This window comes from Mirounga angustirostris, unplaced genomic scaffold (assembly GCF_029215605.1).
Source record: "Mirounga angustirostris isolate CCGP_5_RB_7025 unplaced genomic scaffold, mMirAng1.0.hap1 SCAF_3, whole genome shotgun sequence".
In the NCBI taxonomy this organism is placed as follows: domain Eukaryota; kingdom Metazoa; phylum Chordata; class Mammalia; order Carnivora; family Phocidae; genus Mirounga; species Mirounga angustirostris.
This window is the reverse complement of record NW_026991711.1, coordinates 169,432,700-169,455,834: the sequence shown is the minus strand read 5'-3', so window position 1 is coordinate 169,455,834 and position 23,135 is coordinate 169,432,700. Positions and strand designations below refer to the sequence as shown.

Here is a 23,135-nt window from a genome sequence, read left to right as displayed (position 1 = left end):
AAACTTAAGATTGCCTGCTCTTGTCACCTTTAATATATGCTCGTCCCAGTAAGTTCAGCACTTCAAGGAAATATACAGAGGGCAATTGCCTTTACAGGACAGTTGGACAAATTCCCATGACTATATGGCACAACTAAGATTCCATCCTAAGAGTACCAGCTGAGAGAAACTGTACCCATGAATATTAATGGATGTAATTTGCAGGTCCAATGAATAGTCAAGGGAGAAGAGAAGTGGCAAATAGGAAGAAGTAAGAAAGAGAACAAGAAGGAGGAGAAACAATAAAACAGATGCAAATAGAAAGTTATGGCCAACGTCAATGACAATTACCTCAAATTAAGGGAACATTCCTACACAATATCACTCATAAGTTCAAATTATGACCATTAAAATAATATGAAAAAAGTGTTTCTGATTTTAAAATGTTTGCTGTTTGCAGATGGGAGAAAGCTGGAGAAGTGAGTAGGGAGCTTTGGGAAAAAGCTGGAAAACAAGGACTGCTCGGTGTCAATATTGCTGAGCTTCATGGTGGTATTGGTGGGGACTTTTATTCGGCAGCTGTTGTTTGGGAGGAACAGTAAGTATGCAGACATTTGAAGTGGAGTCTTGTTTGTTAAGCACACTGCTCACTTTTCTGAGAAGATGATAAATTATGCTTTCTAATCTTACATTATTGAAAACAGTATAAACTGTGAATGAATAAACCCCTTATATACTCTTGTGCATTTTTTTTAATGTGGGAAGATAGGAAAATGTCCTTTTAAACTGTTAGAATAGGTGCTATTGAAAATTGAAGAGATCCCTTCATTTTTAATTGCTTCATGTTTACTCTTCTCCTTTTTAAAAAACTATTTAAAAAAAATGGAAAAATATTTCCAACAAATATACCTAAAGTTTAATGTATAAGAAGAAATAAATATTTCAATTGATGAATGGGCACAGGATTTGAACCAACAGTTCATCAAAACAAAATTCAAATAGGTTCTTTTAGATGAAAAAAGTTCATCCTTATTACCAATCAAATGCAAATTAAATTAGTATCATTTTGAGTATTTGCAAAAGTCGGTGAAAATTCAAAATCATAATATGCATTGCTGACAAGGTTGCAGTGAAAATGAGATACTCATACTATTAGTGGCATTATCAATTAGGACAATCAATACTTTAGGGATTAAAAATGTAGATACATATAAAAAAAATTGAAAATATTTCTGCTTTTTGATCTAGGATGCTACTTTGGGGAATTTATCTTAAGGAAATAATTTTATAGAAAAAAGAGGAAGTGTGTACCAAAATCATTGTCATGTTAGATCATAGTCCTCCAAATATGGAAGCAATCTAAATGTCTGGTAGTGGGAGAATGAGTAAGTAAATTATATTACATAAACAATTTTGAGTATTTTACAGCTGTTTCATATTATTGTTGTGACAACTGTGTTAAAAAAAAAAAGAACTTTTTCATGTCGCATAATTTAAAAAAAATAGTTAAGTACAAATTCACACCATGACTGCAACTATATTAGAATATATCCTTATGGCAAAGGTAACTTGCCAAAATGAAAATAGTTGCTATATTAGGGTAATACAATTGTAGGTGATTAATACTTTTACATGTTTTATCTTTTAATTCGTTAGGTAAGTATTCATGGAGCTCTGTTGGAGTACTGTTAATTGTGCTAGGGCCAGAAATTAAAAGATTAATAAAAACAAAGAGAAAATCTTCAGGAACTTCCTAGGTTTGTGCAGAGACAGGCTATTACCACACAATGTGATAAGACTTAATAATTTGTTGTTGTTTAATTGAAAGTCAAAGAAATTGAAAGCAGAACAAAATAATTTTGTGCTTTAAATTTTCTTCTTTTTTTCTCTTTAAGAGCATATTCGAATTGTACAGGCCCAGGTTTTAGTCTTCATTCAGATATTGTCATGCCCTACATCGTAAACTATGGCTCAGAAGAACAGATTAAGCACTTCATCCCGCAGATGACCAGTGGGAAATATATTGGTGCCATAGCAATGACAGAGCCTGGGGCTGGAAGGTAAATCACATTCATTTGGTTTTAAATTTTTGGAAGCAGTGTCCAACAGCAAACATTTTCTTAGTACCCACTTCACACAACCCTTTGAACAATATGCAAGGAGGGGTACGAAGATGAACACAAGCATAACTTACAGCCTAAGTGACTTCAAACTCCAGTAGGAAAATAAGGCTTATCGTATATGAATAATAATAAAACATTATAATATATGCTGTTTTGAGATATTAATATGAGGTGATGCAAATAAAATGGTAGGATATGACTTGAATCTGGAGCATGATGACTTTTGGATGTGATGGGACATTCACATGGAAATGTCCAGCAGGCTATTAGAAATAGGAATTTGGAACTCTGGAGGCAGACTGGGGTGCAGAGAATTGGAGCAATGGGAATGAATAAGATCATTTATTCAGTCATTCGAAGGTTACTTACTAAGTGCCTTTGATGTGCCAGTTACACAGTGGCAAACAAAACAGATGTGTTTGTTGCGCTTACCGAGGAGAATGACAAGGAACACATAGATAGATAGATCCCTAATTATAAATTCTGATGAGACTATGAAGGGAACATGGTGCTATGCTAGAGACTAATGGAGCATATGTGTTTGTTGGGAAAGGAAAAAATGAATTTAGATATGAGTGCCAGAGAAGGCCTATAAAAAGTGGTTACATATAAACTGAGATGTATCATCCCTGTAATATAACTTGAAGTCTGGAATTGTGATACCTCCAGTCTTATTTTTCTTTTTCAAGATTGCTTTGGCTCTTCTGGGTCTTCTGTGAATCTGTACAAATTATAGGATTGTTTGTTTGAGTTCTGTGAAAAATGCTATTGGTATTTTTTGTTGTTGTTGTTACTCAAACATTATTTTATTAGTGGCCTTTTTGGACTGATACTTTAAAATCATGTTTTCTATACCTAAAACTTTTCCCCTTAGAATAGAGCAGGTTTTCATTTTTTGACTATATTTATTTTTTTTAATTTTTATTGTTATGTTAATCACCATACATTATATCATTAGTTTTTGATGTAGTGTTCCATGATTCATTGTTTGTGCATAACACCCAGTGCTCCATGCAGAACGTGCCCTCTTTAATACCAATCACCAGGCTAACCCATCCTGCCACTCCCGCCCCTCTAGAACCCTCAGTTTGTTTTTCAGAGTCCATCGTCTCTCATGGTTCTTCTCATGCTATTGGTATTTTGATAGGGATTGCATTAAATCTGTAGATTGCTTTGGGTAGTGTAGACACTTTAACAATATTTGTTCTTCCATTCCATGAGCATGGAATGGAATGTCTGTCCATTTCTTTCTGTTGTCTTGAATTTCTTTCATCAGAGTACGGGTTTTTCACCTCTTTGGTTAAGTTTATTCCTAGATATTTTATTATTTTTGCTGCAGTTGTACAAGGGATTATTTCTTTTTTTTTTTTTAAGATTTTATTTATTTATTTGATGAGAGAGACACAGAGAGAGAGGGAATACAAGCAGGGGGGGTGGGAGAGGGAGAAGCAGTCTTCCCGCTGAGCAGGGAGCCCGATGGCGGGCTCGATCCCAGGACCCTGGGACCATGACCTGAGCCCAAGGCAGATGCTTAATGACTGAGCCACCCACGCACCCCCCATGGGATTATTTTCTTAATTTCTCTTTCTGCAGCTTCATTATTAGTGAATAGGAATGCAACAGATTTCTGTACATGGATTTTGTATCCTGCAATTTTACTGAATTCATTTATCAGTTTGAGTAGATTTTTGGTAGAGTCGTTCAGGTTTTCTGTATACTCCTGTCATCTGCAAATAGTAAAAGTTTTACTTCTTCCTTACCAATTTGGATGCCTTTTCTTTTTGTTGTTTGGTTGCTGTGGCTAGGACTTGCAGTACTATGTTGAGTAAAAGTGGTGAGAGTATATAACCTTGTGTTGTTCCTGACCTAGGGGGAAAGCTCTCGTTTTTCCCCATTGAGTATGTTCACTTTAGGTTTTTCATATAAGGCCTTTATTATGTTGAGATATGTTCCCCCAAACCTACTTTGTTGAGAGTTTTTATCATGAGTGGATGTTGTACTTTGTCAAATGCTTTTTCTGCATCTATTGAAATGATCATATGGTTTTTATCCTTTCTCTTATTGATGTAACATATCACATTGATCGATTTGTGAATATTGAACCACCCTTGTATCCTGGGAATAAATCCCACTTGATCATGGTGAATGATTTTTTTAATGTATTGTTGGATTTTTTTTTAAGATTTTTATTTATTCATTAAAGAGAGAGAGAGAACGAGCCGGGGAGAGAGACAGAGGGAGAAGCAGAAGCCCCACTGAGCAGGGAGCCAAATGTGGGGCTTGATCCCAGAACCTGGAGATAATGACCTGAGCCAAAGGCAGATGCTTAACCATCTGAGCCACCCATTCATTTTGCTAGTATTTTGCTGAGGATCTTTACATCTATTTTCATCAGAGATAATTGGCCTGTAGTTCTTTCTCTTTTTTTGTGGGGGTCTATTTAGTTTTGGCTTCAAGGTAATACTAGCTTCATAGAATGAATTTGGAAGTATTCCTTCCTCTTTTATTTTTTGGAATAGTTTGAGAATAATAGGTTTTAACTCTTCTTTAAATGTTTTATAGAATTTGCCTGTGAAGCTGACTGGTCTTGAACTTTTGTTTGTTGGGAGTTCTTTTTTTATTATTGATTCAGTTTTATTGCTGGTGATTGGTCTGTTCAAATTTCCTATATTTTCCTGCTTCAGTTTTGGTAGATTATATGTTTCTATGAATTTATCCATTTCTTCTAGGTTATCTAATTGTTGGTATATAATTTTTCATAATATACTCTTATAATTGTTTGGGTTTCTGTGGTATTGGTTGTTATTTTTCCTTTCATTTGTGATTTTGTTTATTTGGGTCATCTTTTTTTTTTTTTTTTGGATGAGTCTGGCTGGAGGCTTATCAATTTTGTTGAGCTTTTCAAAGAACCAGCTCCTGGTTTCATTCATCTGCTGTATTGTGTTTTTTATTTTCAGTTTCTATATCATTTATTTCTGCTCTATTATTCCTTCTTTCTGCTCGTTTGGGGTTTTGTTTGTCCTTCTTTTTCTGATTCCTTTAGGTTTGAGGCTAGGTTGTTTATTTGAGATTTTTCTTGCTTCTTCAGGTAGATCTGTACTGCTATAAACTTCCCTCTTAGAACCACTTTTGCTGTATCCCAAAGATTTTGGGCTATTGTGTTTTCATTTTCATTTGTTTCCATGTACTTTTTGATGTCTTCTTTGATTTATTGGTTGACCCATTCATTGTTTAGTAGCATGTTATTAACCTCCATGAATTTGTGGCCTTTCTAGATTTTTTCTCGTGGTTGATTTCCAGTTTCATAGTGTTATGGTCAAAAAAGATGCATGGTATGACTTTGATCTTCTTTTTTTTTTTTTTTTTAAGATTTTATTTATTTGACAGAGAGAGACACAGCGAGAGAGGGAACACAAGCAGGGGTAGTGGGAGAGGGAGAAGCAGGTCCCAGCGGAGCAGAAAGCCGGATGTGGGGCTCGATCCCAGGACTCTGGGATCATGACCTGAGCCGAAGGCAGACGCTCAATGACTGAGCCACCCAGGTGCCCCTGACTTTGATCTTCTTAAATTTATTGAAACTTGTTTTATGGCCTAATATGTGATCTATTCTGGAGAATGATGACTGCCTTAGATCCAGGGTATTCTGATACCAGCTGTGTGATTGTGGGCAAAATCTTTGAGCCTCAATGTCTGTATCCGTGATACTTATTTAATAGGGTTATTGTGAGGGTCTGAATTCTTGGTAATACTAAATAGTGTATTTTAAAACCATTTTTAATATTTCATATTTACCATTCAAAAGGGTTTTTTTAATTAAACCACAAACTGAGTTGTGTCATTACCTTTATTACCTTTAATATGTCCCTACATAGAAGCATTATTTTAATAAGCCATGTACGGTCTTTAGGAACTAATATTTCATACTAACTTATGATGAAAATTATGTTAGAATACAATAGCGCACAGCTTTAAAATGTTCTTTATAATCATCTCTTCTTTTACTGAAAACCAAACTATAAGTTTTTGTCATTTAACTCATCTTTCAAACAGGTGGCCTTGTTTCCAATGTCAAGTGTCCCCAGGATCACCTCCAGGTTCTGTGATTTGCTCGGAGTCACAGGATTCAGCTTCTAATTGTATTCACCACTATAATTTATTTCAGGGAAAGAATACAAACAAAATCAGCAAAAGAAAAGCCTCATGGACTGAAATTCATAGAAAACCAGGAGCAACTTCCAAGACCTCTCTTTTAAATGGAGTTCCACAGGACTTATTTAATTCCTTTAGTGGCAAGTTGTGAGAATACGTGTGGAATGTTATCTACCAGGGTAGTTCATTAGGGACTCAGTGCCCAAAATTTTATTGGAAGTTGGTCACATAGACTGTTTGTCTAGCATGTGACAAAAGTTGAGATTCCCAGAAGAAAAACAAGTGTTTAGCATCAATCATTATTTATTCAAACAGTTTAGGTATAGTGCATTACTCTTCTCTGTTCTGGGAATGGTGGGAACCCTCCTGCCAAATTCATAGATGCCAACCAAAAGCCAAACTTGTAATCAGGTCTTTCTAAGGATAGCAGCCTGAAACCTATTTATTTATTTGTCAGAGAGAGAGACAGAGAGCACGCACGAGCAGGGGGAGTGGTAGGTGGAGGGAGAAGCAGTCTCCCTGCTGAGCAAGGAGCCTGATGCGGGACTCGGTCCCAGGACCCTGGGCAGACGCTTAACCGACTGAGCCACCCAGGTATCCCATTTGAGTTCCTGTTATGTGCAAAGCAATATGCTAGGTGAAGGGCATATAAACTTGATATACAGCATGTCCTCAGAAGGATTAAGTCTGGTAAGTGGGGTAGGCAAGAAAGATAAGATCTTTTTAATTAATCACTGAAATACAAGATAAGTGCTCTAAGAGAGTGTGTTATTTTCCTGTGGTTTCAGTGGTAACAAATTACCACAAACTTGGTGACTTAAAAAGACAGAAATTTATTCTCTCACAATTCTGAAGGCCAGAAGTCCAAAATCAGTATAAATCCGGCCCAAATCAAGGTATCAGCAGGGCTGCACTCCCACTAGACATTCTAGGGCAGAATCCATTCCTTGTCTCTTCCATTTCCTGGTGTCTGACACCATTTCTGGCTTTGTGATCTTATCATTCCAACCTGCCTCTGTGGTCACGTTGCCCCTCCTCTTCTGTCTGTGTAATCTCTGTCTGCCTCTCTTTCACAAAGACATTTGCATTTAAGGTCCATCCATCAGATAATCCAAGATAGTCTCCCCATCTTGAGATCCTTAAATTAATCACATCTGCAAGACCCTTTTTCTATATAAGGTAACACTTCACAGGTTCCAAGGATTAGGATAAGTGATGTAGACTCTTTATACATGATGTTATTCATTGTAGGATATTTACAAAAATTAGAAACTACCTAAATAGATTGTTTTAAAAAATCATGATAAATCTTACACAAACAGTGAATCATGGAACACTACATCAAAAACTAATAATGTAATATATGGTGACTAACATAACATAATAAAATAAAATTTAAAAAAAATCATGATAGGGCGCCTGGGTGGCTCAGTTGGTTAAGCGACTGCCTTCGGCTCAGGTCATGATCCCGGAGTCCCTGGATCGAGTCCCGCATCGGGCTCCTTGCTCAGCAGGGAGTCTGCTTCTCCCTCTGACCCTCCCCCCTCTCATGCTTTCTCTCTCTATCTCATTCTCTCTCAAATAAATAATTAAAATCTTTAAAAAAAAAATCATGATAAATCTATACAATGTAATTCTATGCTGATGATAAAAAAAAGATCTTATAGAAAAGCATTAGATATTATTTGGAGGTCAAAAGCATATAGTTTTTAAAAATACATATATGTGTGTATCTGTTTCCATTGAAAAAATGATGGAAAGATGTATTTTAGAAATGTTTATTCCAGGAGGAAAAATTATTTTCAATATTTTTTTTTGGTCTGGGATATTGTCTGTACTTTTCATATTTCAATTGTGAATATTTATTTTATATTTTGAAAAATAATCTATTCCACTTTTAGAGCAGGCTTGTTAGAGGGAGCATTTGAGACATAGTCTTTTTATTTTTTTAGGAGCTTTTTTTTTCTTTTAAAGATTTTATTTATTTATTTATTTGGCAGAGAGAGCGTGAGTTGGGGGAGGGGCAGAGGGAAAGGGAGAGAAGAGAGGCAGACTCCCCGCTGAGTGGGGAACCTGAGAGATCATGACCTGTGCCAAAGACTGAGCCCACCTAGGCACCCCGGATTAGGAGTTTTTAATGCCTGGACTGAAAAATCACTGGCAGGATTTTTCATAAAGTTATTGCTCCACCTCTGGCAGGGCAAGGATCTGCCCCTCACCTACCAAGGTCTTGAGAGTGGGGGGAGCTCCTTCTGTAGTGTGGTAGAGTGATGCCCCAAACAAGAGGCAAAAAAGCAAGAAGTATAAGGAGCACCCCCACCTGCCAGGCACAACGCAAGGCACTTTCAAGTGTTATCTCACTTAATCCCCACACCAACCCCATGAGGTAGGGATCCCTGTTTTACAGATGAGGATCCTGAGGCTTGGAGGGGTTCATCAAATTTGTCCAAATTCATAAAGTTTACAAAGTCATGAAGTCTCAAAGCCGAGATGAAGAAAGCCAGGTCTTCTGGTGTTCCACACTCTGCCACACTGAATTCTTTCTCTGATCCAGCCTCAGTCTCCCATGAGAAGTTCACTCTTAACATCCATATCCCTCGCTTTGTCCTGGTCCCTCTGACTGAGGGTACTCCAGTCCCAGCACGGGTCTCTTCGAGTGCTCTTGGGGCAGGGTCAACACAGGTCGCCCAATGCCCAACCAGTCCTGGACTATGCTCATTTCCCCAAAGGGCACCCCAGTCTGGGCTATGCCAAAGGGTCTGGGGTTCATGCCCAGGAAGAGCACTTCCTTGGGGCCCTGGGAGTAGTGAGTCACATAGCTGTGGTGTGGCTCCCATGCATACTCCACAGAAATGTGGATGATGCCCACAGGCTCTAAGAACTGCAGCTGGCTCAGTTTAGCATTGAGCCATAGCTCCTCCAGGAAGCTCTCAGCCACGCTTCCAGGGCAAGGCTGGGGCTCCATCAGGGCACTGGCAGGCTCATGGAGGGGCCCCAGTGGATAAGCCTGGAGCACAGCCATGTCACTGTCACCTTTTTAAATCCTCTTTAAAATGACCTTCTAGGGCGCCTGGGTGGCTCAGTTGGTTAAGCGACTGCCTTCGGCTCGGGTCATGATCCTGGAGTCCCGGGATCGAGTCCCGCATCGGGCTCCCTGCTCGGCGGGGAGCCTGCTTCTGCCTCTGACCCTCCCCCCTCTCATGTGCTCTCTCTCTCTCATTCTCTCTCTCTCAAATAAATAAATAAAATCTTTAAAAAAAAAAAATAAAAAAAAAAAATAAATAAATAAAATGACCTTCTACCAGGGAGTGTTTCTCTATGGACTCCTCCCATTTCTACAGCCCTAGTACACTCAAGGCTCAGTTGCCCACTTTGCATTCCAATTGTTTCTGAGGGTTTTCCAGGCTCTGGGTGTGTTTCCATCATGTCTAGGCCTCCCATGGGACAGGGATCAGGATTATTCTCCTTCATGGGACCTCAGGGTTGACAGAACAGCTTGATCCATCAACCTGTTCTCGGACCCTAGCCTGGTTCAGCTCTCCAGACATAGTCTTTTAAATAGCTAAGTTTTACACTTGATCTTAGTCAAAAGGCTGAGAAGTGATTAAATAGCTAAGTTTTGATCAATAAAGATGGGGGAAGGAACCAAGGTGAATGGAAGCAGGCAGGTACATGGTGGCTAATAATCTCAAATATAGTGACCTTTGAGATGTCATCTGAGTCTAATTTGGAGGTGTTGAATGCTACTTGGAATTTTTATGCTCTATAAAAGCTGGCTAGTTTATGTAACCTTAATCATATACATTTAGAATATGATACATCAGACATGATTTTTCAGTGCATTTGTGTGAACATTTCTAATATTAGAAGTCAATTTTTATCATGGTATAAACAGTTTGAATTATCACATTATAGACATACTTATGTAAGATCTTTTTGATAATTCACTTTCTACCAACTAATGAATTTCTTTTCATTATTCTTCACTTTTTCCCAATTATAGTGATTTGCAAGGAGTAAGAACAAATGCCAAAAAGGATGGAAGCGACTGGATTCTCAATGGAAGCAAGGTGTGTAAAGAGGGGCTTCCATAGCCCTTCCCTCCTGAGTCATGCCATGAGTAACAGTGTCTCAACCCTTACTCATTATTGATTCTCTCAGATCTGTGGACTCATGGGAAGAATTGAGTTTACTTAAGTTTACTTAAGTTGTTTTGTTTTGTAAGAATTTTGCAACATTTGTATTACGTGAGATCTGTGCCTCTTCTATGTTCCATTTGCCATGCTCTCCTCGCTAATATGGCAAATGTTTTAGCTTCCAAACAGCCCTTATCAAGCCATAAAAGAGGAAGGAAAGGCTTGTATTGTCCAAATATTAGGCAAACAATAATTAATAAACTTGATATTCATGAAAAATTGGGGATAAGATTTTCTTATAAATATCAAGAAGAGGGGCGCCTGAGTGGCTCAGTCATTAAGCGTCTGCCTTCGGCTCAGGTCATGATCCTGGGGTCCTGGGATTGGGCCCGTGTCGGGCTCCCTGCTCAGAGGGGAGCCTGCTTCTCCCTCTCCCACTCCCCCTGCTTGTGTTCCCTCTCTCCCTGTGTCTCTCTCTGTCAAATAAATGAATAAAATATTTTAAAAAAATATCAAGAAGAGTTTCTAAAGTTCTTAGGAGAGAAAGATATCTTTGATAGAATTTGAGAGCCCTTCAATCCTTCTGAGAGTCACATCAACCCAGATAGAATTGGAAAGCACTCCAATTAAGGTTACAGACAGGCTTAGGAGTAAATATGTCCCTTAGAATCTAATATCACTGATGGCAGAGGATTTTGTTTACCTAAAGCTGTGTCTGGTATAAACTCAGTAAATATTTATTGTCGACTGAGTGTTAAGTGAAGGAAAGATGTTTATCTTTTACACTAAGGAGGTCTTTCCAAAGATTGTTTCAAAGCCTGTTGAAGAACTAATTATGTTTGTTTTCTTTGAAATTTTTTTTTTAAATTTCTAATTAGTTTTAGACTAATACCCTTGCATTTACAAAATCACAAGTTTGAGTGTTATACTGTCAAATTGCTGTAAAATTTTGTAAACACTCTTGATTTCTGTACTTAACACTGTCAAGGACTAAGAGCAGTTTGTGGGCTGACGTTGGTCTGAAGAACGCATTTTGAGTAGCCCAATTCTTTTTTTTTTTTTTAAGATTTTATTTATTTATTTGAGAGAGACAATGAGATAGAGCATGAGAGGGGTTAGGGTCAGAGGGAGAAGCAGACCCCCCGCCGAGCAGGGAGCCCGATGCGGGACTCAATCCCAGGACTCCAGGATCATGACCTGAGCCGAAGGCAGTCGCTTAACCAACTGAGCCACCCAGGCGCCCCTTGAGTAGCCCAATTCTAAAGACCTTTCCATAATCTAGTTTCATAGTTGTTATACAGAAAAACAATTATTTGTGGTGTCAAATAAATTTGGAAAATGTGTGCAACTTCTCGCTCTTTGATATGCTGATATACATTGTGAACCTCTAAAAGTTGGAACCTAGGAAATTCTCTTCATAGATTATCTTGAGTCACTGGTGTTTTTCCAAACATACTGTAAGAATTTTAGTCTAAATTATTCGTCCTAAGCATAATAATAAATATGTGCTGATTCCAGTATATGATCACTTAACTCTGTCCACAGAGGGCCACAGAAGACTAGGATACCTGGTCAAAAGTAAAATGAGGGGGTGCCTGGGTGGCTCAGTCGGTTGGGCATCTGCCTTCAGCTCAGGTCATGATCCCAGAGTCCTGGGATCGAGTCCCACATGGGGCTCTCTGCTCAGCAGGGAGTCTGCCTCTCCCTCTCATTCTCCCTCTCTCTCAAATAAATAAATAAAATCTTAAAAAAAAAAAAAAAGAAAAAGAAATGGGAACCCATTCTCCTATGACTCCAGCTTTCTAAGCAGGTCTTCTGTGCGAACCACCCAGGAAAGCACCACTGGCAGCTTCCAAATCTCTATAGACATAACAAAAAATTGAAAGGAAGCAAAAGTAAAGGAATAAGTAAGTAAATATAGTACATCAATAAGATGACCTAATATGCGCCCATTAAAGCATCAATATGAAGTTTTTAATGGTATAGAAAAATAATTACATTAAATGAAGAGATCATATTAACATTTAAGTGAAAATGCATATAGATTTCAACTATGTTAAAAGAAAAAAAAACAGAAAGGAAATTCATAATGCTTTCTGATGGACTGATGGAGGATTTTCCCCTTTTTCTTTATCACAACATACTGTCTATGTAACATCTACAATGAGATTATGTTATAATCATTCAGTACCAGAAAATAAAAAAATAAAAAATGATGGCCCTCAGTAGGGATAATCCCAGCCCTATTACAAATTTTGACTGTCATGATTAGAAAAGAAATTGAGAGTATAAAAGGTATGAAACTGGGAGACCTGAAAGGTTTTTGAGCAAGTGGTGTAAGGGAGCAACATTATAGAAAAAAATAGTTTTGCCATGATGTGTAGAATTTATTTTCAGAAATACATTTTTCTCATTTATTCAACAAACATCCTTGAAGGCCTTCTATATGCCAAACACTATTCTAGGCACCGACGGTAGGTATATGAGTAGGAAATAGCCCCTTCCCTCAAGGAACTCCTTCTACAGAGAGATGTTGAGGGTTTTTGATTGTTGTGTCACATATAACCTGTCCCCCTTCACTTGCTATCATGTAGACAACGCTAATATCATTGGCTTATTTCCCATTATTTGTATGTACAGCACTGTGGATTTTAGAACATAATTCTTCTTTAATAGTATAGTGCCCCTTAGAACAGATTCCTTTTTCTCATCTGCAACTTCTTTCTAAAATACAGTTCATCCTTTTATCATTTTTATAGATAATTCTGTTTTAATTTGGAAAGGACATAGTAAGCTCTGTTCATTATTATTTATAGTATTAATTGCGGAATGAAAATGTACTGGCTTCATTCTTTGAAGCATTGGGTTGCTTTCTTTGTGCTCTTTAATGACCTCATGTAGGTTATTAACCCTGCGGATACTTGGGTAGAGTACAAAGAGAGGCATAAAGAATGTCTTGTCTGGTTTAGTCTCCTTGAATATACTTTCCTCCGATCATGACTTCTACATGGACCTGATTTATTGTGGACCATCACAGTATATTTGGGGTTTGCAGGTATTCATCACCAATGGGTGGCTGAGTGATGTTGTTATTGTTGTGGCGGTCACAAATCGTGAAGCTCGCTCACCGGCCCATGGCATTAGCCTTTTTCTGGTGGAAAGTGGAATGAAAGGATTTATCAAGGGACAAAAGCTACAAAAAATGGGACTAAAAGCCCAGGTAAGTCACAGTATAAATTATTAATTATAAATAATTGAGTTTACTCAATTATGCCTTATAGAACTATGTAGTTCTATAAGTTTGATATATGTATATCAAATCATACCTTCTTATGCCAAATTCCTAAGATATGCTTTTCAGAAACGGTAAGAGAGATTTATTCCGTTTATCTAATTGTATCTCTTTCTGTTATTCAGCATCAGAAGTGAATCAGGTATTTTGAGTATCTGCTTCAGAAATGGCAAAATTAATTATATGTTAATAGGCCTTCTATTAAATTGATTGAAGAAAATTATGAAATAAGAGCAGAAAATATTTGTCTGTTATTTGATAATTATCTGGTAGTTTTTCATTACCAAAAAAGGAAAACATGTTTTACTTAATATGCATTAGAAACGCTTAGCTCTTGGTATGTACAGAACTGGACAAGACTGGACAAGACTGGAGCTAGAATGGCAGTGTGTGGGTAGTGAGAAAGCCACGCGTTTTTGGAATCAGGTGGATCTGAGTATGAATCCCTGCTTTACTACCTCCTCGTTGTAGTCATTAACCACTCCAACTTGGCTTCCAGTTTATTTTGTTCTTGCTTTTGTTTTCTTAAATGGAAATAATCATTACCTCATTGGCTTGTTGGGAGACTTAAATGAAATAATTGTGTACTTAATTGTGTGATCCCTTAGGATACTGCGGAATTATTCTTTGAAGATGTCCGGTTGCCAGCTAGTACTCTACTTGGAGAAGAAAATAAAGGCTTCTATTACCTCATGCAAGAACTTCCACAGGTCAGAGTTATTACAGAGTCTATGTTTTGATTAGCGAATGAAGTTGAATGAAATAACATAGAACTGTGTAAGTTCACGTATATAAAACTGGTGATATAGTCAATCATTAACTCAGGGATATCCAATCAAAGCTTATAAGTGAGTGGGGAAATTAGGTATTTCACAGCTGTAATATCCTCTTAGAATGATTGTAGCTTCTTAACTACAAGTCAAGAATTCTTAGCTCCTTATAAGGAACTGTCAGCCGAAACAGTTGGCAGGAGTTTTTTGTAATACCTGAGAATCAAAGGGGAAGGTGGTTGAGTTCATACCCGATAAGGTCAGCCCTCCATCTGTGTTTTTGGAGTGTGCTAGCTGAAAGATCATTGAGCCTCACACGCCAGCATGTGAGCATAGGTGCATCTGCCTCAGCCTGGGCTAAATGTAAAATTGGGGACAAGGCTAGAAACACTGCCACAGAAATAGAATACAGAAATCACCAGCCAGATGATTTAAACTGACTGTGGATTGCACTAATGGACAGACTTTAACCTGTACCCTTTAAGATGTTGATTTTCACAGACCTATTAGGACATGTAATGAGCAGAGATCAATAAATAAAAATCAACAATTTAATATTTCTCTTCTCATAGATGAATGATGAGAAGAAGGAATGAAATAAACTATGTCTGTATCTATATGTAGTAAAGACAGTCATTTATAAAAATAAAGGATTTGTTGTAGAGAATTATGGATATGTCAAAATATTTTTGTAAATCTCTGTGGGAACATTTTCTTATAGAATTAAGAAATAAATTAGTTTTTATGAGTTTTATTAAGATTATTTATAAGATTTGTCATCAATGAGATCATGTGAAAATCACTTGTGGAATTAGAATGATTCTTAGACCTAATTTTGGGTTATAGGAAAGGCTACTGGTTGCTGAGTTGGCAGTGTCAGCCAGTGAATTCATGTTTGAAGAAACCAGGAATTACGTTAAAGAAAGAAAAGTTTTTGGGAAAACAGTTGCACATATGCAGGTAAGCTTGTCGTCATAGTTTAGTATTAAGTGACATCAATCTAAATATGAATATGGAGTAATTTTCATAGAGGTAGTATTAGAATCCATGGAGGTAGATGAGACCATTGCGGGAAAAAGAGTAGAATAAGACAAGAAGAGGTTCTAGGACAGAGTTCTGAGAAAAATGCAGGATTTACAGGTGGAGTAGGAGGGGAAAAACCTGCAAAGACAACAGAGAATGAATGGCTAGAAAGAAAAAAGCAAATCAAGCAAGTAGTGTTCCAGAAGCCAAGACGAAAGAAGACTTCAAGTAGGCAGGAGTGGGGCCAAAAGCACTTACAGGGAAACTAAGATGAAGGTCAAGAATGCCCATTGGAAGATGAATGGATAAAGAAGATGTGATGTAGATAGATAGATAGATAGATAGATAGATAGATAGATAGATAGATAGAAAGATAGATATAATGGAATATTATGCAGCCATCAAAAAGATGAAATCTTGCCATTTGCAATGACATGGATGGAACTAGAGGGTATTATGCTAAGCAAAGTAAGTCAATCAGAGAAAGACAATTATCATACGATCTCACTGATATGTGGAATTTAAGAAACAAGGCAAAGTATCATAGGGGAAGAGATGAAAAAAATGAAACCAGATGAAACCAGAGAGGGAGACAAACCATAAGAGATTCTTAATCTTAAGAAACAAAGTGAGGGCTGCTGGAAGGGAGGGGGATGGAGGGATGGGGTAACTGGGTGACGAACATTGGAGAGGGTATGTGTTGTAATAAGCACTGGGTATTATATAAGACTGATGAATCACAGACCTGTACCCTTGAAACAAATAATACATTATATGTTAATTAATTGAATTAAAATTAATTAATTAATTTAAAAAGAGTGCCCATTGGACACAGTGATAGGGAAGTTATTTCTTAAGAGCCATTAATGGATTAGAGTGGGGTGGTGCCAGACCAGAGTGGGTAGAGGAGTAAATGGAAATGAAGAAGTAAAGATACTGATAGCAGGCAACTCTTCCTGAATTCGGCTGTGAATGGTAGCTAAGAGAAAGATTGTTACTAGGGGGTAAGAAGAGGATGGGGGGCAGAACTTTGGGGTCAAGTGACATATTTAGAGATTATTAAGTTTTTGTTATTAGGATGAGAATGCTGGAAGCACATTTTAATACCTAGAGAAAGGATTTAGTTAAGAGGGAAATATTGTAGGGCTCCTGGGTGGCTCAGTTGGTTAAGCGACTGCCTTCGGCTCAGGTCATGATCCTGGAGTCCCGGGATCAAGTCCCACATCAGGCTCCCTGGTCAGCGGGGGGTCTGCTTATCCATCTGACCCTCTTCCCTCTCATGCTCTCTGTCTCCCATTCTCTCTCTCTGATAAATAAATAAAATCTTTAAAAAAAAAAAAAAGAAAGAGGGAAATATTGTAGATATGAAGAAGATAATCAACTGCATATGATATTTGAGAAAGTCTTAGGTTGTGGGTGCCAAAGCACATGGAAAGATAGGCTTTCCCACCCCCACAGCAGAGAAGTTTCCTCCATTGTAACAGGAAGAAAAGAGGAGAGGACAGGTATGGGTTCATTCAGATACTTAGCTCTGTTGGTAGAAAATTGCAAAAGCTCTTTTATGAAGGCTTCCATTTCCCTTAAGTAATATGGGGAAACTCGGTTCTTGAAAAACAAGTGAGTGAAGGGGACATGGAGGTGTCCAAGGAGAGGAAGATTTGAAATACGCCTTCAAACTGAGAGACTGAACTAACTCGAAAAATGTAGTAAACGCTGCTAGCAGTATTGAGGACTCAGATGAGGTTAATGATCATGGGTTTATAGTGGTACCTTCTGCTTTTTTATGTATTAGATTTACTAGAAGGGTTTAGCCATCCAGGGTCAAGCACAGAGTAGGTGGATGATTGTTTAAGGTTGGGTTTTGCAAGGAAGTTGAAGGTATTTGCCAAAGAACTCAGCATATGGTGGCCATAATCACTAACCATGCCAATCAAATATTAGACTCTAGTTTCTTCTTAAATGAATGGCTTAAAAACAAGGCAGTCATAAAATTGGTTAAACATTTTACCAGCAAAAAACCTGGAGTTGGAAATCTACTTGAACAGTTTGAAGTGGAATGACCTATTAGATGATGGGCTTTATAAAGGGCAAGGCAGAAATGAAACACTTTGGTAGCCTTTTAGGACCAGCATTACAGAAATTAACTTCAGGCATGGTTAAGTCCTAGCTCAGCTACTCGGATCTCCATGGTCTAGTCAGGTTATATGATGGCTCTCCAAAGCACTTTCTTATTTGCAAGATGTAAATAATATCTGTAGCTACCTTATAGAATTGCTGTGAGGACTAGATGGTACACCCAGAGTGCTCAGAATATTGCCTGGCGAACTAACCACTCCCTAAAGTTTGCTGTTTTTCCCTTACATAATATATTCCTCCATTTTGTTCCAATCAATGAAGGGAACCTTTTTATCAACTTCTGGCTCCTGTTCTGGACCTACCCCAGGCCATTTTGAGAATTATTTGCTACCTGAGTGTTCATCAAGTTAACTTTTTCCTGGGTGCCTGGGTGGCTCAGTCGGTTAAGTGTTTGCCTTCGGCTCAGGTCATGATCTCAGGGATCAAGCCCCGCATCAGGCTCTCTGCTCAGCAGCGAGTCTGCTTCTCCCTCTGCCTCTGTGATCACTTTCGCGCTCTCTCAAATAAATAAATAAAATCTTTAAAAAAAAAAAAAAAGTTAACTTTTTCCATTCTGAAAAAAACTTCGTATCCTGTCTTTTTGACACAAAATAGATCTAAAAATAGTTGTTCTGAAACTGAATCTAAAATAAGGCACACACTTTAGAAAACATTTTTAAAAATGGTATGGTTTGGGATGCCTGAGTGGCTCAGTCATTTAAGCGTCTGCCTTCGGCTCAGCTGGAATCGAGTCCCAGGTCGGGCTCCTTGTTCAGCAGGGAGCCTGCCTCTCCTTCTCCCTCTCCCTCTGCTTGTGCTCTTTCTCTCTTTCTAACAAATAAATAAATAAAATCTTTTTAAAAATTTTTAAAAAATGGTATGGTTTGACTTGCCTAAATTGTGATTTCCTTTAAAGTAAAGATTTTATATTTTATATTGCTTTTCACTTATGTATCATTAATTTACACATCGCAGTGATTCTCAGTGATTGCCCTTTTCCCCCCAGGCATTTAGAACTGTCAGGAAGTGGGGTTCACAGCAATGGGAGGGATGTTTCATATTTGGTGCTCTAGAGGCCGATATTGTTAAATGTCCTGTAATTCAGAGATAGCTTTGTAAAGCAACTAATTGTCTCACTCAAAATGCCAATATTCTCCCTTTGAGAAACAGTGATATACATAATTTATTCCTTTTTGCTTCATTGAGCAAATATGTATTGATTGCCCTCTAAAGGTTGTATGTTGAAATGTAATTTGATAGGTGTGATTCTTAAAATACACACCATAGGCTCCTCCCAACATGAAGTATTACTCTGTGACTTTCTGAACTTTACCCAAAGTACTTTATAGGCATACCTAGAAAATACTGGCCAGTTCTGTTCCGGAATATTGCAATAAAGCAAGTCTAATGAATTTTTTGGTTTCCCAATACATATAAAAGTTATCTTTACACTATACTGTAGTCTATTAAGTGTGCAATAGCATTATGTCTAAAAGGTGTACATATGGGGCACCTAGGTGGTGCAGTTGGTTAAGCATATGACTCTTGGTTTTGGCTCAGGTCTGATCGCAGGGTCACGAGATTGAGCCCCAAGTGGGGCTCTGCACTCAGTGTAGAGTCTGCTTAAGACTCTTTCTCTCTCTCCCTCCATCCCTTCCCCCTGTGTGTGTGCTCTCCCCCTCTCTCTCTCAAATAAATAAATAAATCTTTACAAAAAAATAAAAGGTGTGCATACCTTTATTAAATAATACTCTATTGCTAAAAATGCTAGCCATCATCTAGCCTTCAGTGAGTGGTAATCTTTTTGCTGATGGAGAGTCTTGCCTCAGTGTTGATGGCTGCTGACTGATCAGGCTGGTGGCTGCTGAAGATTGGGTGGCTTTGCCTTTTTTTTTTTTTAAGACAGCAATGAACTTTGCCACATTAGTTGACTCTTCCTTTAACAAACAATTTCTCTGTAGCATACAATGCTGTTTGATGGCATTTTATCCATAGAACTTCTTTCAAAATTGGAATCAGTCCTCTCAAACCCTGCTGCTGCTTTATCAACTAGGTTTGTGTAATATTCTGAATCTTTTGTTGTCATTCCCACAATCCTCACAACATCTTTACCAGAATCTACTGAACAACCACTTTTTTGTTCATCCATAAGACGCAACTCCTCATCTGTTAAAGTTTATTGTAAGATTGCAGCAATTGAGTCCTGTCTCCCTGCTCCACTTTCTGATTCTAGTTCTCTTGCTGTTCCCACCACGTCCACGGTCACTTCGTCCACTGAAGTCTTGAATCCCTCAAAGTCATCCAGGAGGGTTGGAATCAACTTCTTCTAAAACTCCTGTTAATGTTGATATTTCCACGTCTTCCTATGATTCATGAATGTTCTTAATGGCATTTGGAATGGTGGATTCTTTGGAGAGGATTTTCACTTACTTTGCCCAGATCCATCAGAGGAATCACTATCTATGGCAGCTACAGGCTTACGAAATGTATTCCTTAAATAATACAACTGGAAAGTCAAAATTTCTCCTTAATCTGTGGGCTGCAGAATGGATGTTGCGTTAGTAGGCATGAAAACAACATTAATCTCACTGCCATCAGTCAGAACTTGGGTGATCAGGTGCATTGTCAATAAGCAGTAATATTTGAAAGGCATTTTTTCTTCTGAGCTCAACAGTGGGCTTAGCATAATCAATAAATCAACCATGTTGTAGACAGATGTGCTGTTATCCAGGCTTTGTTGTTCCAGTTCTAGAACACAGGCAGAGTAGATCTAGCATAATTCTAAAGGGCCCTAGGATTTTCAGAATGGCCAGTGAGCATTGGCTCCAACTTAGTCACCAGCTGCATTAGCCCCTGGCAAGAAAGGCAGACTGTCCTTTGAGGCTTTGAAGCCAGGCATTGACTTCTCCTTTCTAGTTGTGAAGGTCGTAGATGGCATCTTCTTGCAATATAAGGCTGGTTCATCTACATTGAAAACCCATTGTGTAGTGTGGCCACCTTTGTTAATGATCTTAGCTGGAATTTCTGGATAACCTGCTGCAGCTTCTGCATCAGCACTCGCTGCTTCAACTTGCAAGTTTAAGTTATTGAAATGGCTTCTTTCCTTAAACCTCATGAACCAACCTCTGCCAACTTCAAACTTCTTCAAATTCCTCCCACCTCTCTCAGTTTTCACAGAATTAAGGAGAGTTAGGGCCTTGCTCTGGATTAGGTTTTGGCTTAAGGAAATGTTGTGGATGTTTTTATCTTCTATCCAGACCACTCAGACTTTCTCTATATCAGCAATAAGTTCACTTTTTTATCACTCGCATGTTCACGGGAGGAGCACTTTTAATTTCCTTCAAGAACTTTTCCTTTGCATTCACAGCTTGGCTAACTGGCATAAGAAGCATAGCTTTCAGCCTGGCTTGCTTTTGACGTACCTTCCTCAGGAAGCTTAATCATTTCTAGCTTTTGATTTAAAATGAGTGGCGTATGACTCCTCCCTTTCACTTGGACCTTTAGAGACCATTGTAGGGTTATAAATGGGTCTCATTTCAGTATTTTTATGTCACAGGGAATAGGGAGGCTCAAGGAGAAGGAGAGAGATAGGGGAACAGCTGGTCAGTGGAGCAATCAGAACACACACATTTATCGATTAAGCTTACCATCTTATATGGGCGTGGTTCATGGTGCCTCAAAACAAGAATAGTAATATCAAAAATCACTGATCATCATAACAAATATAATAATAATGAAAAAGTTTGAAATATTGTGAAAATTACCAAAATATGACACAGAGACACAAAGTGAGCAAATGCTGTTGGAAAAATGGCACAGATAGACTTGGTCAACACAGGGTCACCACAGACCTTCAATTTGTTAAAAATACAACATCTGCAAAGTGCAATGAAGCAAAGAGCAAGAAAACAAGGTATGTCTGTAATAGCTTTTGCTTCTGAAATCCAACCACCACCAATTTCATGCCTTTAGCCCTATTATGGATACTATAAAAAGTGAACCTTGGGGAGCCTGGGTGGCATAATCGGTCAAGTGTCCGATTCTTGGTTTCGGCTCAGGATCTCGAGATCAAGCCCCACGTCGGCCTCCATGCTGAGCACAGAGTCTGCTTAAGACTCTCTCCCTCTTCTCCTGGCCCTCCCCACCCTGCACACATGCGCTCTCTCTCTCTCAGAAATAAATAAATTTTTTTAAAAAATTGAAACATAGGGACGCCTGGGTGGCTCAGTTGGTTAAGCATCTGCCTTCAGCTCAGGTCATGATCCCGGGGTCCTGGGTCTCGAGTCCCACGTCAGGCTCCTTGCTCAGCAGGGAGTCTGCTTCTCCCCTGCTTTTGCTCTCTCCCTCTTTCTCTCTCTCTCTGACATAATAAATAAATAAAATCTTTTAAAAATGAAAAAATAAAAAGTGAACCCAATAAGCATATTTTCCATCTCGTTGGAAATCTACATCTCCTTTTATGGAATACGTATTAAATGACAACAAAGATGACCATGATGTTACCCAGATTGTCTATAACTCAGAATGTTAAGTCTGATTTGACATTTGACCCTGAAGGAAATAGGAAATTGGTATAATGTTTTCCCATAGAAGGAAAAAAGTTTATAATATATGTATTTCATGTATTAATATATGTTATATATTAATATATATTTTATATAATAATAGATAATTTATATATAATTCATATATATTTCAAAGCAAGTACCGTTTTATTATTGCCTCCTTTCAGAGGTAGTTTACCAAAATTTCACTAGGTGGCAGTAGCATTGCTTCTGCCCGTATACTAGGGCTCCCTGTAGTACGGTTTTCTGAGTAAATATATGTGTGTTTTCAGATTTTTGAGATATTTCTTCTAATCTTTCTGTTTTATTGAAATAAGTATCTTTGAGTAATATTTTCGTATTCAGTCTAGGAATGTATTCAAAGAAGATGAACAACCAATATTTTGCTTGCACCTCCTATTCTAGAGCTGGGTACAATATCGTTCTGGTTATTAAAATGAAATAGAAGACCTTTAAAGGTCATATTATACTTAGCCAAATGTCATCTTATGATCATTTAACTATTCAGTTTCCTTCCTTTCTCTTTGTTATCCTTGAATTTTGAACGTTTGGGGCCTTTCTGCCATTTGGATACATTCCACCAAAAAAATCATATTCTTTTTAGGATGGAGACCTATCATACTTAAGTGGCAATTATTATAGGATTTTCATTTCCTTTCATTCCTACTCTCCATATTTGATGTCAAATCTTATGATTTTCTAAAGATTAGATAATAATTAGGTAAAATTCATATATAAATAATGATAGTGTCTCATTATTGCATTGTTTCCATGTGCCAGACACTGTGCTAAATGATTGTCTCATTTTTTCTTCACAACTCTCTATAAAATAAGTGCTATATTTACCCTCATTTTACAGATAAGGAGATTGAGGCATGGAGAGGTTAAGCAATTTTGCCAAGATAACACAGATATTATAACTCCAGAATCTACACTCTTAACTCACACACACTATTTACTACCCAGAAATTTAAAGTAGATAG

General features: G+C 37.9%; 1 protein-coding gene and 1 pseudogene across 1 annotated transcript in view; one reads left to right on the top strand and one right to left on the bottom strand.

Annotated features, from left to right (window-relative positions):
- ACADL (acyl-CoA dehydrogenase long chain) overlaps positions 1-23,135 on the top strand; it is a 44,041-nt gene that overhangs the window by 7,890 nt on the left and 13,016 nt on the right. Inside the window, exons 3-8 of the mRNA XM_045868076.3 lie at positions 440-577; positions 1,875-2,039; positions 10,255-10,321; positions 13,443-13,607; positions 14,288-14,389; positions 15,296-15,409. Of these exons, the coding sequence (XP_045724032.1) occupies positions 440-577; positions 1,875-2,039; positions 10,255-10,321; positions 13,443-13,607; positions 14,288-14,389; positions 15,296-15,409 (751 nt within the window). The remainder of the gene's footprint in view (positions 1-439; positions 578-1,874; positions 2,040-10,254; positions 10,322-13,442; positions 13,608-14,287; positions 14,390-15,295; positions 15,410-23,135) is intronic.
- On the bottom strand, positions 8,721-9,273 carry LOC123838377 (single-strand selective monofunctional uracil DNA glycosylase-like; annotated as a pseudogene).